This window comes from Nymphaea colorata, chromosome 7 (genome assembly GCF_008831285.2).
Source record: "Nymphaea colorata isolate Beijing-Zhang1983 chromosome 7, ASM883128v2, whole genome shotgun sequence".
In the NCBI taxonomy this organism is placed as follows: Eukaryota; Viridiplantae; Streptophyta; class Magnoliopsida; order Nymphaeales; family Nymphaeaceae; genus Nymphaea; species Nymphaea colorata.
Genome location: NC_045144.1, coordinates 18,048,795 through 18,065,815, shown reverse-complemented (window position 1 = coordinate 18,065,815; position 17,021 = coordinate 18,048,795). Strand labels below are relative to the sequence as shown.

Here is a 17,021-nt window from a genome sequence, read left to right as displayed (position 1 = left end):
TTTCAAAAGTAGGCTACTCTAAAACTTCAAGAACATATCGTGAACACTAGAAAAAATGAACGAGGTGTAAAAAGAAAAGCATACAATAACGTGTGGACTGGATCCAAGCTCCCATTATTCTCCAACCGGTATTTGCTCGTTTCTCGCGCTTTAGGCCAGGTCATCTCTCTTTCTCACACACATTTTCTTTTTTTTGGATATATATATATATATATATATATATATAAGTGAATGATGGCTCTATTTATCCCATCAGAGTATCTCTCTGAAAACATAAATGGTTGGGAGAAAAATAATGAAAAAAATATGTAAACTAAAAATAATGAGAAAAATATGTAAACCAATACAAGACAATGAAAACATCTTGTTTTTTCTCTTAACCACCAGTCATGCTGGATCGGACAGCCTGATTAAATGGTGGGGTGCTTCTAAAAAAAGCTAAAAGTCACTATTCAACATATATATATATATATATAGGCTCAACCTCATGTTCTGTAGACTTCGATGCCCGGAACAAAAATACAAACCTGATACTCCAATGGCTGTGACAATTACTTACTGCCTGACAACACCTTTGAGTTTACTGTCATAGCTCCTTCTGTTACATGGTGTCTCAAGAAAGTTGCCGGCATAGTCTGGTAGCGGTCGCGCTGGTCAAATTAAGGCAAATATCCTCACCTTGACGTATATATATGAGATTGCCGAAGGCAAGCGGTCTGACCTTTACTGCCAGTACACGTCCTCCAAAGCCATCTGTCAATGCATAATTGGGGACTGCTTGGACTATGGGGATTGAGGTCCACAAAAAATTAGGTTGAATCTTTAAGGCATATAGTGGATTTTAGCAACTTTGGGGTCACGAAAGATCTTAATTTTCAGGAAGGAGCACCTCCAAATATGCATATTGGAGAAAGATGACTCTCCTATTTGCTTCCTTCCATTTTCTCTTTTAGTGTGTTTTCCTTTTGGCAAACTGAGGGTTTTGAATAATGATGCCCGAACGGATTGAATATAATAACAGCATGTTGTTACCTTAGCTTTCAATGACGGTGGGAAGATACCTGTTGCTCCTTATATCTTTTGCCTATTTTGAATATAATAACAGCATGTTGTTACCTTAGCTTTCAATGACGGTGGGAAGATACCTGTTGCTCCTTATATCTTTTGCCTATATTGTTTATTTTTTGATAAAGTTCATCTATTACTTCTTTTTGGCATGAAAAGAAAGCAAGCTGCAATAAGGCTTATGAAGATAACAATTGCAATAAATGAACAAGCATATGAAAGAAGACAATAATAATAAATGAACAACACGCTACTGGAAGAATTCATTCTTAAAAACTGACCTTTTACTGATGTTGATGATTTCGATATAAGAATTAATTTACTCCTTTATCATAGACAAACTAGTTTTACTTTTTAATTCGATAGATTAAGAAGCAGATGTTAGAACCCTCACAAATATGAGAGAGGTAGAGGGAGAGCTATCCTTGCACCACGTCTTCCAACCTGAGGAAGGGAGACCTATTCTTCCGCAGTTCCCTCCAACGTGAGGTATTGAAGAGCTACTGTGTATTTGGCAAAGCATGTCCTTTTCTCGGAAGCATTTCCCAGACCAAGTCTGCCAAGAAGAAATGATCCTCGACCATCACCTTCAGCATATTCACCAGAAAAAACTTGTAAATTAAGAGATAAACAGAAAACCAAAAGCAGCATATGAACATTAGCAGAGATAATCCAAATGTATTTTAAATTCCATGTACTTGGAGATTGGAAAATGAAACATTGCCAACCTCTTATTGTGAAGATGCACGACAGCCATTTCTTGTAGACAAATAGTTGCCTGGGACCATCTCCATGGTGTGTGTCAGAGAGCAGGAGTTGGCAGAAATCTTGAGGTTGTAGCTTCTTACTGTTTAAGGAAGAATAAGACATGATTTAGCGTTCTACTTTGACCAAAGAGTGGATGTAAAGCAGAAAACTGGACAACTAAGAAAGCTGGAGTGCAGGTAATGAGAAGGAAGTGATGAAGGGTGTAGAGGTGAGGACCCTGGATTAAGTTCTAAATGTGCCACTCTGCACATCAAGCTTATGGCCTTTTCCTTGTACGGCATAAAGGCTGTGGCTTCCCACAGGTTACCTTGTGAGGAATAGGCTCATTAAATGGTCTAGCGCTTGATGGGTTCTTCATCATCCCAAAAGAATGAGAAACTCATTTAGCCATGAAAATGGCAATGGTCATGCCTGAGGTAATTCTTTTGTGGTTCTAGTTGTTTCAGTTCACTTATCAATATGGTTGAGAGTCTGAACAGGAGAATGGGCCAGTTATTCTTCCAAATGAGTGGCTAGTAATATTGGTCTTTAGAAGTTTTAACCTCCAAGTTATTCGTATGCATCAAGTTGGAGGAGGTGAAGAATCTAGAGCCCAGGGTCAAGGGTGCATCTCTTGGCATAACATAGTAAAGGTCTCTATCTACCTAATCTCAGCTTATCAATGAGAGAAATACAGATTACTATAGGCAACTAAATGTCACAATTAAATGATTTATAGGCTTGTGACATTTACTTTGCATGGTCTATGGCATCCCGGGACAGAGCCAGAGTTCGAACCATTGCCAAGTCTCTCCCTCTAGCATTCCCATACCTGTCTTGAGAAGTCCTGCAAACAAATCAAGCTCTTAGCTATGCTTTCTAGGTCAAGTAAACTTGGGTAACTGCACTTTTTTGCGAGCCACATGGTTGTTTGCATGAATGTTGAGTTAATTTTTTTTCCCATTCTAATGAGAAATAACCATATTCAAAGTGTCACACGTCACTTGCAATGAGTCTGAATTTTAAACCCAAATAAACCATCCCAATATTTAAAACAGTAATCCCTGTTAACAAGATAAAAGCTAACTAAAAGTTACTCCAATAAAAGGACACTTCATTAGATGATTCTAGTAAGCTAAGCTGATGGATGCAGTGCTGCAAGAGCCAGGACAACGATGTAAAGAGCCATAAAGGTTCTTCTGCTCAATCTAATCTCCAAGTTCAAGGAGGTTTAAGGTTTAACCTTTAAGCCATAGGGAGAGTCCATGAGAAGAAAAAGGTGATACAGAAACTTTTCTTCTGACAAAGGTCAAAAGGAGAGGCCATCGAGGAATTTTACTATGAGAGACATCTAGAGCAAGACATTGACAAATGCAAAACTTTATAAGCCTAACTTGCAAAATTTACAAGCTTAAAGTTTACTTATAAAACTTCTTGGTTTGTTTTGTCATCTCAACAGAAAAAAAATGGTGAGTAAGCTGTAAACGTTAAAACCCTTAAGTCCTTACCTTTCATCAAAAAAGTCGCCAAAATCGTCGATTACAACAGCTGCAGGGAAAGAGTCATGCAGGTGAAATGCTGCAAAATACTTTCTAATCTCCTCATCATTTTCAATATATCTGCAAATGAACAAATTTGAGAAGTGCTATACATGCATGCACACACATACACACAAAAGACATTAAGAATGCCGTTGGCTTTTATAATTATCTGTAATATCTTAACGTATTCAGCCTCTCCTTTTTATGCTTATGAGTTATCATAAGAAACCTTGTCGAGAAAAGCACGTCGCGTAGTGAGAAGATGAGTTCCACTACGCAGATATGGCAGCAAACTCATTCTTTATGAAGCACCTAATCTCTCAGAGGCTGATGAAACTCGCTACCCTAGAAACACAGCATGGAGGGTTCTTGGAGAGAAAGAGAGAAGACTTTTGGACCTGACCCAAGTAGTTGAACTCATCCAGATCTCACTGATTTAGGGTGTTCATTAAATCCCAAGTTCTTAAAAGCCTCGCTAAAGGCACCCACACAGACGCTGAGAATCGGATGCCACCAGGAGGACTTCACCATGGCCAAGTTCGGCCTGCACGGATATGAAACACCATTTGGATCATGATTCACTTGTTTTGTTACCTGTGCTCCATCATCAGTATATCCAGAAAACTATCATTATTTTGTTACTAGTGTACCATCATAAATATATCTAATAAGCAGTTAGAAGAACGTCAGAAGCATATATGTAGTCTTGTAGCAATTTGTGTAAAACGCTGGGCACCTGCATTTCAATTTCATGGCTTCAAACTGACTGGATATTAGTGGTTTTAAAATTTTATGAGACCAGGTAGAGCTCGGTGTTGGCCAAATGAAAGTCCATGTAAAATCTCATGGCTAAGGGTTTTAGATCGAGTTACGGCACAAGGGTGGGGCTGTGTCAACTGGCCATTACAATTTCTTTATGTAAGGAACAAAAGTTCCTTTTAAAGAAACGTAAGAAAAGGGAAGCATATAGTAAGAGAGGCCGGAAAGGTGTGTGTGAACCTGAAAACTTTGCATCAAGTGCCAAAACTTATTATTCTGCTGCCTAAACTTGTCCATAGCGTTATCGTGGCGCTTGGAGCTCACTCAGTACTTCTTTCTCAGGGAGCAAGTCCAATCGTCTGTGGATGTCTACTCAAAACATTGTTTTTGTATTTTTCTTGCAATTAAATACTTATAAGAGCATCATTTAAGTTGTTATAATAGTCGAATGCCATAAAAAATTATAAAATGAATAAATATAGAAACGACTGATGCTGAATGTTCAATCAGCTCTGCTGATCATTCACGTCTGATGAAACGAAATGACAACTTGCCTTTTGACTTAAAAAAAAACTTGTAACTCCTTATGTAACAACCCAATCGGCTGTAATTTGAAGCAATTCATATACTTCCGATATTTACTGCACATGTTTGATGAACCTTATATTCACATCTGTGTAGGGAGGAGGTCTGGATGGATAACTCACTTCATTTTGATCCGGGAGAATACGTCGGAAGATGGGTCGATTCCCTGCCATGGGACAGAAATGAGAGCAAAAGACGAGAGGAAATCAGCTCAGACGAGCCGTCGAACGGACCACACGCACCTTTGGCACTGGGAAAATAGAGAAGCAAAGAGAAAGAAGGAAAGAGGCGTGGTACTTGGGAAAGGAAGGGCGGGTTGCTGTGCATTCTCTTCTTGTTGCATATGAAGATGACCGGCTTCCGACCATTTACCGCCCTGTTGTACGCATACTGGAACAGGATTGACGTCTTCCCGCTGCAACGTGTAAATATTGTCTCAGAGAGAGAGAGAGAGAGAGAGAGAGAGAGAGAGAGAGAGAGAGGGAGGGAGAGGAAGAGAGAGAGAAAGAGATACCTATTAGGAGGACCAGAGAGAAGCATAATGGTGTGGTTCTGTTGAGAATCCGAAGCATCATCGAGCTTGAAACTCTCCTTGATCTGGCTGGACGAGAAGAACTGCTTCAGCATTCTCTTTGCATTAAGAGGGAGGAAGACGATCGGAATAAGAGCGCTCAACCTGCGTTTAATCGCCGCGGTCCGGTCGATGGGCTTCGGCTGGAGTTCTTTTGGTGGCAGAACGGCTCGAGTTCGTTATTGAGGCCGCTTGGATAGAAAAGGGTTTATAATCAGACCGGCTTTTAACCAGGTCCAGTTGAATCCACGTTCGAAGTAGGTTCGGTCCAGTTTAAAATGATTTAATACATGCTATCAGCTGAAAGATTGCGCTTGAATTCTAGATTTGGATCTAAGTAAATCCAGTTTTACAATATTAAATCCACATAGAATCCTAATCTTAATAGCAACCAAAAACCAAATTGGCCAAGGTCCAACTCTAGCTCAATTGGAGAGAGAGAGAATGTGCCAACAAAAGCACAAAAGTAACCCAGTTAGATGGTTAGAATTAACAATGTCAAGTTTAATAGAGGTCTAACTAATGCACTGAGGAGTGAGAAAAAGGTTAATGTTTTTTAATATTTATTTAAAGAAACCATATTGAGTGTAAAACCCTTAAGATTATACCATTATGTCTCTAAAGTTTTAGCTTGCTCTAGATGGTTAGAATTAACAATGTCAAGTTTAATAGAGGTGAGGAGTGAGAAAAAGGTTAATGTTTTTTAATATTTATTTAAGGAAACCATATTGAGTGTAAAACCCTTAAGATTATACCATTATGTCTCTAAAGTTTTAGCTTGCTCCAGAGTTTCGGTGAACCTCCGATATATCATTGAACTTGTATGTCCTGTTTGCTATCATTTGTAGTAAAAAATAACACACTAAAGCTTGACTTGAAAGATGTAGTCTAAAAACAATAACACACTGAAACTTGACTTGAAAAGATGTTTCAAGTGGACTTGGAAGTAATGTCATTTTGAAGATCTTGAGATGATCGTTTACTACAAAAACTTATAAAATCAGACGGCCTACTTCCAAAGGCTTTCACGAAATGCGTTTGCGGCTCTTCGCCTCCTCCCAACTGATCAAGAAAACAGAAACAAAAGAGAAAAGCAAACAGGAAAAGTTTTTCCCAAGATCCATTTATATTGGCCTACAGGTCACTTAGCAACTCATTGTCGTCTGCTTCTTTCTATGTTCTCATGAAATTTTTTGGAGTGGATTTCCGCCATTCTTTCGCTTTTTCCCGGACCTATCTTGCTACCAGGACCTCTATAAGGCCCTCAGTCCATAACCCAGGTCACCCCAACCATGTAGACTCTCACATGATAAAAACTGGTTTCTGCCCACAAATCTATGGTCTCAACTATGTGATCGACTGCCTCGTAAAAGATGGGGAGCTCTCCCAAGCACGCAAACTGTTCGAGGAAATGGCTCAAAGAAATGTTATCTCCTGGAATACGTTGATTTCTGGCTACGTGACTTCTCGCGATGTCTGTGAAGCACGGCGGCTTTTTGACCGCGCCACGGACCGCAACTTGATCACATGGACAGTCATGATGGCCGGGCATGCGCAGTCCGGCGAGACTGGAGAAGCTTTTGGCCTCTTTTCAGAGATGAGAAGGTCTGACCAGCAGCCTGACCGTGTCACTCTCACCACCCTGTTGTCAGCCTGCAATGTTGGTGGGCAATCGAACAGTGTTCGTCAGGTTCACTCCCTCGTGGTAAAGTTCGGGTATGGTTCCACCCTCCTTGTAGCTAACACGCTGCTTGATTCTTACTGTAAATCCGGGCTTCTGAGTTGTGCGCGCCAATTGTTGGATCAGATGCCTCGGCGAGATTGCGTGACATTTAATGCGATGATTGCAGGCTATACTAAGAATGGGATTGCAGAGGAACCGTTGGTTCTCTTCCTAGAGCTTCAAAAATCTGGTTTGAGGCCCACCGAGTTCACATTCGCCGGCGTCATTGCAGCTTGTACAGTTATTGGCGATGTTGGCCTTGGAGTGCAGATTCATGGCTGCGTGGTCAAGATGAATTATGAGTGGAATGTTTTTGTCAGCAATGCATTGCTTGATATGTATGTAAAGAGTGATGAAATTGGTGATGCAACACTGCTTTTTGACGAAATGCCTCAAAGGGACTGTGTTTCATACAATATTGTAATCACTTCCTATGCTTGGGATGGCCAGTGGGAAGAGTCTTTCAATCTCTTCAGGAAATTACAATTTGCTGGCTTCGATCCTAAACAGTACCCTTTTGCTACTATATTAAGCATGTTAGCGAATTCGACGGCTCTGAATGTTGGTAAGCAGGTCCATGCTCAAGCTATCATAACCTCGGCCGAGTCTGAGATTTCAGTTTGCAATGCGTTAATTGACCTATATGCTAAATGTGGAAACTTGGAGATTGCAGAGAGCTTGTTTAGGGGGAGGAAAGATTTGAACACGGTTTCATGGACATCACTTATTTCCGGATATATACAGCAGTGCTCTTATGGGAAAGCCATGCAATTCTTCTCTGAGATGCGAATGTTGGGAATCCACTCGGATCAGGCGACATTTTCTAGTATTCTGAGTGCTTGTGCAAGTTTAGCATTGCTCGATTTAGGAAGGCAAGTCCACTCAGCCATGCTTAAATCTGGATTCATGTCCAATGTGTTCACAGGGAGTGCACTTCTTGACATGTATGCAAAGTGTGGTTCTATCGAGTATTCCATGTTAGCTTTCAAGGAGATGCCTAACAGAAACATCGTCTCATGGAATTCTATGATCTCTGCTTATGCGCAGAATGGGTGTGGAAAGGCTGCTTTGGATCTTTTTGATGAAATGCTGAAGTTGGGAGCGTATCCGGATTCAGCCACCTTCCTGAGTCTGCTTTCTGCCTGCAGTCATGCTGGAATGGCAGATGAAGGATTTTACGTCTTCAATTCTATGAGTAAAATTTATGGTATACATCCCAGGCGAGAACATTATGCTTGCATGGTTGATGTCTTGGGCCGAATAGGAAAACTTGATGATGCAGAGAAACTAATAAATGACATGCCTTTTGAACCAGATGAAATTATGTTGTCATCAATTTTAAACTCATGCAAGATCCATAGTAATCCACAACTGGCACAGAGAACTGCAGATCAATTGTTCCATATAGGACCTAGAGACGCTTCCCCTTACATTGCCATGTCGAACATCTATGCAGCGGCAGGGAGATGGGAAGATGTTGCCAATGTGAAAAAGTCCATGAAGGGTAGAGGACTCATTAAGGAGCCAGCATACAGTTGGGTGGTGATTAAGCAGAAAACTTATTCATTTTCTGCTAACGATGATTCCTGTCCACAGATGGAAGAGGTAAAAGCAACATTAGACATGCTTCATCAGAAAATGATATGGATGGGCTTCAAGCCTGATACGAGCTGCGTTCTTCATAGAATCAAGGAAGAAGCTAAAATTGAGGCCCTGCGGTACCACAGTGAGAAATTAGCTGTTGCATTTGCTCTCATTAATACACCTCCAGGATCACCAATTACAGTGATAAAGAACTTACGTGCATGTGCAGATTGTCATGTAGCCATCAAGTTGATATCAAAGATAGTAGGAAGGGATATTACAGTGAGGGATTCTAGTAGGTTCCACCATTTCAGGGATGGGGTCTGCTCATGTGGAGATTTTTGGTAATACACTAATGGAACCGCTCTTATTTAATCATCCGGTGCAATCAAAATCTTCATAGCGCCTTCGGGTCATCGCTGCATTTTTGGCATCTGCGACTACCAAACAAGGTAGAATTCGCCAATGGTTGCAGTGCAGTTCTCTTCAGCAAGTCAGCTGGCACATCTCTTAGCCGCTTATGTTTGAAACCAGACAAGGAGAAAAAGTATTTCTGCAATCAGCTTCCTGTCATCGTTCTGAAATAAGCAACCTTCTGACTGGCAAAGAAAGTTACTCAGATCTATAAGCGAAGCAATCAGTTGACTATCAAAAGAGCTTCAAACCCCAGACACGCAAACCTGTCCAGGTGCGTCGCCTTTGGGTGTTCAAGTTGAAAAGCACGAAGAACATGCTTTCCTGACTAGGTGGGTGGGCGTCCAAATTGAAGGAAATGAAGATCTTTTTTCGTTTGTTTTGTCGGCAAACTGAAGCCAACGAGAAATTATTATTTTTGATGGGCAGGATGAATTTGCTGAGGTTTCACTAAGGCAATATAAGCATTTTGGCAACTTAGCGGCTTAGCCTGTGACAAGTTGTCCAAACGAGCATTACATGCTGTGCGAGATAGGGAAGAGGAGATTTGCTGACGTTCATGGTCTGATATGGATGCTCTACATCACAGAATTGAATAGGTTAAGTTGGACCAGTTGCCGCGCGATGAAGTGGTTCAGCATGAAGCTATCTGTCTACACATGCAATTGAGTGTCCAATACCCCAGTGGGTTCTTCTACCATTTACGGGTACATTGCTACTACTTATTGATTCTTTTTACATAATTATATTGCTGCCATTCTATGGTCCTCTTGAAGAGTGGTTAATTTGGCAAAAGCCAATTGAAACTAATGTGCTGATGAACTCCAAACCATTGCCATAATGCCTAATTGATTTGATTTTTTTTGTTTTTCGTTTCTGTGCAGAGGACCCCTGAATGATCATCGTTCAGAAGGATCTGATGGTTGTAATCTGATACATGATATTGACCTCAGGACAATATTCTCAAAATCTGTTTCTAAATCGAATAAGAAAGCCCAAATGATTTAGTAAATGGGCTAAATCTAATTGGAGTCCGAAATCCTTTGTGAAGCAGCAAGCACTTTTACCACATTTGTATTTTTGAAAAGCAAATAGCCTAAAGATTAAGAAAAAGGCTTAGGTAAACTATTTAAAAAACAAACGTGACACGCAAAACCATAGATCGTAAACCAAATCAGATCAATTTGGTTTCAGTTGAATTCAACACGGCCAAAGTTAGGCCAATTTTAATAACATCTCCCTTGACCCTGTATTTTCTCCTCTCTGACCGCCTGTGGTGGTCAATAAGACCATGGTCGTGTTCAACGTCGTCGACTTTTAAGGGGTTCCAAGGATTCATTTTGGAAAGGAAAATGAAAACTCATAGTGGTTGATTTCATTTTCGATTTTTTATTTTTATCTAAATCTGACATCTGATTCCAACGGATATGCGGATCTCCCAAGCCACCTGCTCAGTGCCATCATCTTCACTGTCGTCAAGCCAAGAATCATGGCTGTGCGGTGGAGTTCTTGTCATTGTACATAGAGGACATGGTTAGCACGTTACCAGTTACCAGTAAACGGACAGAAAACAATGAGAAGCGGAAAGAAGTAAACGTTTGGGGAAACATTACATTAAGGGCCCGTTTCAGAAGCAGATAAGGATTAAGGATGTCGCAAGTGAGAAGAAGATAAGGATGTCGCAGGATGTCCCGTCTCAAGATGCTCGGTCGCACGACACTCTGTCGTGTAACCAAACTTTTCTGTTGCAAGACTCAAAAAGCATATGACGGCAGACGAGAAAATGATCAGACAGTCTCATAATCCGTATCTGACGACCATTTTCTCCACCTTTCAGAAGCCCTGAGGTAAATAAACATACAAAATCGGAAGCAAATTGCATCGCAGAAATGTGAATTTTAAGAACTACAAGTAGGTCAAAGAAGGCATGTTTCAAGCAGATGACCACAATAGATTGTAGCCTTCTCAAACAGAGGCCTCCCATGGAAAACAGTGGTGAGAAGGCATTAGAAACAGAAAAACAAAGCAGTGATTTTGGAACATCATGATGGCAAAGCATACAGTATTCAGACAGCAGGTTAGCTTTACTGAACTCGCCTCACCTGCCCTCCCCAACGTTTTGGGGAACCAATAGACAGTCGAACATGTGCACGAAACGATTCTGCAGTTGGAATTTGTTCAGCAAATGACTCCATTCAGAAGAATTATGCACCTTATGACACAAGCAGCATCCATCATAGCATCTCATCCGTGAGGAAATTACAGACAAAAGACACGGAATCTCTTGCATGGAAAGAAGGTAGTACAAACAGTACACAGCAAACTGGGCTATCACCAGAAGTACTGTTAAGAAGCCCCTTGACCTGATATTCGAACACCTCAGCTTGGAAATTACCAGATCTAGTATGTCAGAAGTTTTCTTCGTGTTTGGCAGGTGGATTATTTAGTTAAGATTCGTTATTAAAGATAAAGCCTTCTAAAAGGCCTACCGTCGATGGAACTGGTTCCGATACTTGTAAGATGAAAATAGGAACCTAAAACCAGATATGTGGGTATAAACCCGTAAGACAGAAGAAAGGTAGCAGAAACATTTCCGCATCTTTCTTCCTTTATGAACTAAAATATCCAAGAAAAGGGATCGCTGACCACAATGGCACACGATCAGCAAATTCTCCTCTGTTTTCACAAACCATCACAGGAATCAATCACCACAAACTAGCAAATTTAAAGTCACTCACAAAAAGGCATCTACAGATCATAAGAGATATTGAATTAGCCAAATCAGGGAGATTCAAAAAAGATCAAAAGGCCTGTAAGAACAGCCAATGCCACCATGTAACCCAAGAACCAACATCAAAGTACAGTTCTATGAAATATTCAAACATAACGAGAATAATCTCACCTCATTTTCCTCACCCTCACAGTCAACTTCCCCAGCCCTCGTGGCACTCTGTCGCTCTTTTTGAAATATCTGAAGTAGGAGGCACAACTCCCACCACTCGCTTGCAAGCATGGGTTAAAACATGAAAGAGGCAACAAACGAAACCAACCAAACGATCATCTGCTTCAAGAGCCAGAAGAGAGACCCAAGAATCGGCTTTCAACATTCTCCACCATCATAAGACAATTTTCAGACAACTCACGGCTTTCAACATGTTCCACTATCATAAGACAAAATTTTCAGACAACTCACAGGTTGTATAGAAAGAGACTAAAACAAGTAAAGAAGCAAAGCTTCCTTTAATTTTCAGTTTTTAGATTCTCAAATTTTTAGCCCATGAATGCTCTGTGCTTTTTACCTTCCATTTCGTTATGAAAGTAAAACCACAACAACCTCAATTGCCAGTTGAGCCGTCCAAAATATCTACAACATGCACACGAAAAACACCAATACGCAAGGAGGAACAAACTCCTCTGATCCCAAAATTCTCACCGAAACAACAAAGCAACCAAAAGCACAACCATATTAAGGAAACTGCTGTCCTGAAGAGAAGAATGATCATCTTAATATAGCTGAACACAACAATTAAGCACGTCTGGAGCTAAAACCCGATCAAATAAGTAGCTTGGCCGAATTAATTTCCATCACAAAGCTTTTTCAACTACACAGTAGTAGAAGAAAACAAGCTCTGCTGAACACAACTCCAACTCAAACAATAAAGCAGGCAAAAGCAAAATCACATTAGAAAAAAGACCACCATTGTGAAGAAAACTGTCGTCATCTCAACGTAACTGAAGAGAACACTCGAGCACATTCAAACTAAATCTCAGTTAAAATTAAGTAGTTTAGCCGAATGAATTTTCACTACAAAACCTCTGCGGCTACCAAAAAAGAGATAAACTCATTTCCCTTTCATGGTTGTTAATTTCTCCAACACCCACCAGTCAAAAACATACATATGACCATATATAAATTTCAAACGAGGGGGAAAAGAAAAAATAAAGAAAAGGCAAAACCCTACTTCTTGAGCAGATCGTCAGGCACCACCTTCAAGAGCTTCTTCTGCTTCGACTTGGCGATCTTCTTCAACGTCTTCGGGTTCGTGATCTTCTGGAGCTTGGTACCCGACCTCAGTATGTTCTCTTTCTTCCTCTTCTCCCTTTCCTCTCTCTGTTTCCGCTTTTCCACCTTATTGGTCCTTATCTCCTCCTTCAGCTCGTTCATCCTCTCCTTGTACGCCTTCTTTATCTCCTTTGCCCGCGCCCTCTGCTCGAACGTCGTTCCCTTGTGGCTCACCCTCACCGACGACGCCCTCTCCCGCCGGGGCTCCTTCCACTTCCGGCCGGAGACCCTTCCCGCGATTACGCCGTCGTAGGTGGGCTTCCCGAAAGTAGGCCGGTCCGGGTCGTTTGCGGAGGGGACGGCAGATCTCTTCGAAGAAGGGACATCGTCGACCTCCATGGCCAGGGGCTCGCCGTCATCGTCTGCCGCCGATCTCTTTCTCTTTTGGCGGTTCTGGCCTCCCAATCCTTCATCTAGGCACCGGAAATCGATGGTGCAGGCCATCGATCCCACAGAGACAGGGACGGACCAAAGAGGGAGAAGAAAGGGAGGCGGCGGCTTCTCTTTAGGCAACCTCTGGCGGCACAGAGAGAGAGAGAGAGAATCAGAGAAGGGGTGTAAACGGCCCAAACCTCGTCCAGGGCAAAAATATCGCCGATAAAATTATGCGATATACTCTTACGAGTTTCTATTCTTTGTTAAAAAAGGGGGTATCAGCTAAATACACGCAACTGTAAACAACTGGTTCCAGGCGAAATTACCGCCGATAAAATTGAGCGATACCAGTTAGATCTTTAATAGAGTGTCAAGTTATCAACCAGTCCAATTGATAAGAAACATATATCAATTTAGTTCTTTTTAAATCTAAATACGTCCATTTCAAAACTTAGCAGTTCATATGACATTGTAATTTTGGTGAAGGAAAATAAATATTTCATGTGAAGACAACTTAAATTAACGTTAGCTTTACACTTAGATTAATAATCACAAGTATGTTAATATATTGGTATTTTATTTAAAACATTTTAACGAGAAAAACAATGCATAGACAAAAGAATTGACCTAACTTCATCCCCTCAGTCATGAGAAATTAACCCGCAAGAGTTCAATTGAAGTAAAAGACTTATTGTTTGAGTATCAACTGTCGAAGTAAGTTAGAACTTCAAAGGTATAAAGGTATGATCTTGAAGGTTTTATGTTGAAGGTGATTTCCTAAATAAACATTAAAAAAATATAAAAAATAAATAAATTCAATCTCCTTCATCAAGTGGGTAATGTCTCATTAGCTCTTAGTGCTTGTTGTAAATGTCTACAAAGGTTTCTAAATGTCTATAAAGGTTAATAAGTAAGGGCGGACATAGGCCGGACCAGGCCCGTTTGAACCCATGCCAATTTTGATAGGCGTGGACCGAGCCCGACTCGAGCTCAAGCCGATCTTAAAAGAACTAAGCCAAACCTGGTTCATTATGAATTACGTTAGACTACCCATCATAGCCCGACGCAACCTAGTTAATAACTGTTATTTGCTAATACAATATTATTTTTTTGAAAAATGTACATAAGTTAATTGCAATAAACTTAATAAGAAAATTTGGATTGAAGCTCAAGAACAGATCTGACCCATCGGCCCGGGTGTAAACCTGAATTTCAACCAAGTTTAGTGTTCAAATCTTATGTACGGAGCATAAATTTGAACCATAATGGGTCAATCCGGTTGCTAAGCCGCGCACTAGATGAGTTATAAGAGCTGAGTTAACAGCTTTTTTATGTGTCAAACACTTAGGTGCTAGACAAATTAGGAATGATTTTAGCCTAAGATGAAGAAAAGTTGTGAATTAATACTAGATAACTAAGATGCCCAATTTTTTTCAGTAAATCAATGGTTGAGATCGTTTCCGATGGATATAGCACCTAAGAGTTCGGTACCTGCCCGTTTATATATATATATATATATATAATTTGATTTCAACCTTACAGATGCGACTTCAGATCTTCAAGTTGAAGATATTTGAAAATTTGAAATGTATTTCTTGGCATAAACTGGAAGATTGTAAATGCACTTAGCAGTTGGCATCTCTGCTAACAAACATCTCCATCAGATGAGGTGTGAAAGAAGGTGATTGAGGATGACTGCTGAAAGTTTGTACACAACAAAGTTGGGAGGATTCCTGTTGCTGCTTGCACCCCATCAGCATGTGCATTGATGAGAATTGACATGTCCACCATGCCCACTACCACTGGCTGGACATAACGCTATCTTCAAATGTATGTGTGTGTGTGCGTGCATATAAGAGTGTGAGGGAAAGGGAGAAGTCAGACCGGCTGTCATATCTCGAAATGTATGTGTGCGTGTGTGTGTGTGCGTGTATGTAAGAGTGTGAGGAGAGGGAGAGGGAGAAGTTGGACCGACCGCGTGCCGAGGTTGGTCCGGCCACCGGCCGTGGTTGGACCGGCCACCTGCTGGCAGCCGGCCAATCAATGAATGGCTGGGACTGAAACATGAATGTGGTGCAAGAACCACTTGGAGGTAGACCAACACAAACCAATGTATTTATATTTATGTGTTGTCATCTAAGTCGCATAGGTATGGGTTTGGGTATAGTTACAAAGATGCATATGAGAATACTTCAAAATATGCATATGTATATATGCAAAATATCACAAAAAATCAAAATTGAAAGCAACATTTAAATAAAGAAGTGATATGAATTAAAACACTACATATTAATGAACAATAACCCCCAAAAACAGAATGAAACTGAGTTGAAAACAAATCAAATCAAGCAAAATTAAGTAGTTTGAAACAGTTTCGAATCTAAAAAATACTCAAGTGTGTCCAAGTATCCACTTTCATCATGGTAGTGACTAAAACAGACCCGCAAATCTATGTTGTACAAATCGGTGGGTATCATTCTGAATGTATAAATCTGCTTTAGAGCAAACTTTATTTTTACCAAAGTAAACTTAATCAAGTTCTATATGAGCAGATTTCGACTCGGACTCAGGTTCGGACTTTACTCCTTTAAAACCAAGTTCCAGTAGAACCAATATAAGATTCTGACATTTATATGTAATTGGGTCTAATTTTTATTGGATTCTGATCTGACACTGGGCTCAGATTTGTGAAATTGCATATTGAACCCGAGATCGATAGTGATCAGATGTGGATTGTTTTATTGGTCCTTCCTAAACAAAGTCCAAATCTGATACCATCAGCTGAATAAGTGCAGATACTGCTCCAAATGCAAATGGATCAGATCTATTATGAGGGACTTGTCATTTTTCATTAGCTGTTCTACATCTATTCCATATCCAAATCCTCCTTAGGTTTCCCAACTGATAGGAGCTCAAACCCACTAAGTAACGGCCAGATTATTCACATCTATCAGCTCAAACCCACTAATTAACGGCCCAAATGACTCACATCAAGTTTAGTATATAAGGGTTTGGTAACTACTTTTATATATATATATATATATATATATATATTGGTTGTCTCGACGTGAACATTTGAGTTGTTCTTCCTGCTTGGTTTGAAATTGTTAGAATCTAGTATTCTCTTGTGTGTGTTTTGCTGTTTTATGTATACATAGAGAGCTCAATCTGTGTCTGTGTGCCTATATATATATATATATATATATATTATTTATATATTTATAGTTATATATATATATATATATATATATATATATATTGATAGATAGGAGACTTCTGAGGCACTGTTAGTCCTTCTTATAGCTTGACAATTATTATCCTTTCTTCTTATTGTTGAAGTAGAAGAGCATCAGATGGTGCATGTTGCTTTGTGGGGTCAATTAGAGCTTAATCTCGGCGAATTTTTCGCCTGAAAAACAAGTGGAGATGCCGGAAAACGACGCCTTTTGTAAGCTGTTTTCACAATTGAGAGAGACTCATTTCAAATTTGGCTGTTCACAGAGATTGGAGATAATCTTTCCATGTATAATCAAGTCAAGTAAGAAGTTTGTTCACATGCAAGACAATGAGAAAGTGAAATCCTTGGCACTTAAT

The 17,021-nt window shown here is 40.2% G+C and overlaps 3 protein-coding genes across 4 annotated transcripts; 1 reads left to right on the top strand and 2 right to left on the bottom strand.

Annotated features, from left to right (window-relative positions):
• Positions 1-1,300: 1,300 nt before the first annotated feature.
• Positions 1,301-5,452, bottom strand: LOC116257849 (uncharacterized). The gene is made up of 7 exons (XM_031634847.2): positions 5,212-5,452; positions 4,995-5,112; positions 4,820-4,863; positions 3,321-3,431; positions 2,567-2,659; positions 1,794-1,912; positions 1,301-1,652 (listed from the first exon to the last, which is right to left on the bottom strand). Exons 1-7 carry the CDS (start codon positions 5,322-5,324, stop codon positions 1,525-1,527), a joined length of 726 nt encoding a protein of 241 aa, XP_031490707.1. The 5' UTR covers positions 5,325-5,452; the 3' UTR covers positions 1,301-1,524.
• An 850-nt stretch (positions 5,453-6,302) lies between these two features.
• LOC116257308 (putative pentatricopeptide repeat-containing protein At2g01510) lies at positions 6,303-10,002 on the top strand. Of its 2 annotated transcripts, XM_031633923.2 has the most exons (3): positions 6,303-9,321; positions 9,419-9,696; positions 9,874-10,002. In XM_031633923.2, the coding sequence occupies exon 1, from the start codon at positions 6,452-6,454 to the stop codon at positions 8,921-8,923; it is 2,472 nt and encodes an 823-aa protein (XP_031489783.1). In that variant the 5' UTR covers positions 6,303-6,451; the 3' UTR covers positions 8,924-9,321; positions 9,419-9,696; positions 9,874-10,002. The 2 variants fall into 2 exon arrangements, with proteins under 2 accessions (XP_031489783.1, XP_031489781.1); XM_031633921.2 differs by having other exon boundaries at positions 6,303-9,696.
• A 2,741-nt stretch (positions 10,003-12,743) lies between these two features.
• LOC116257746 (uncharacterized) lies at positions 12,744-13,622 on the bottom strand. The gene has a single exon (XM_031634717.2). The coding sequence runs from the start codon at positions 13,494-13,496 to the stop codon at positions 12,948-12,950; it is 549 nt and encodes a 182-aa protein (XP_031490577.1). The 5' UTR covers positions 13,497-13,622; the 3' UTR covers positions 12,744-12,947.
• Positions 13,623-17,021: the final 3,399 nt, after the last annotated feature.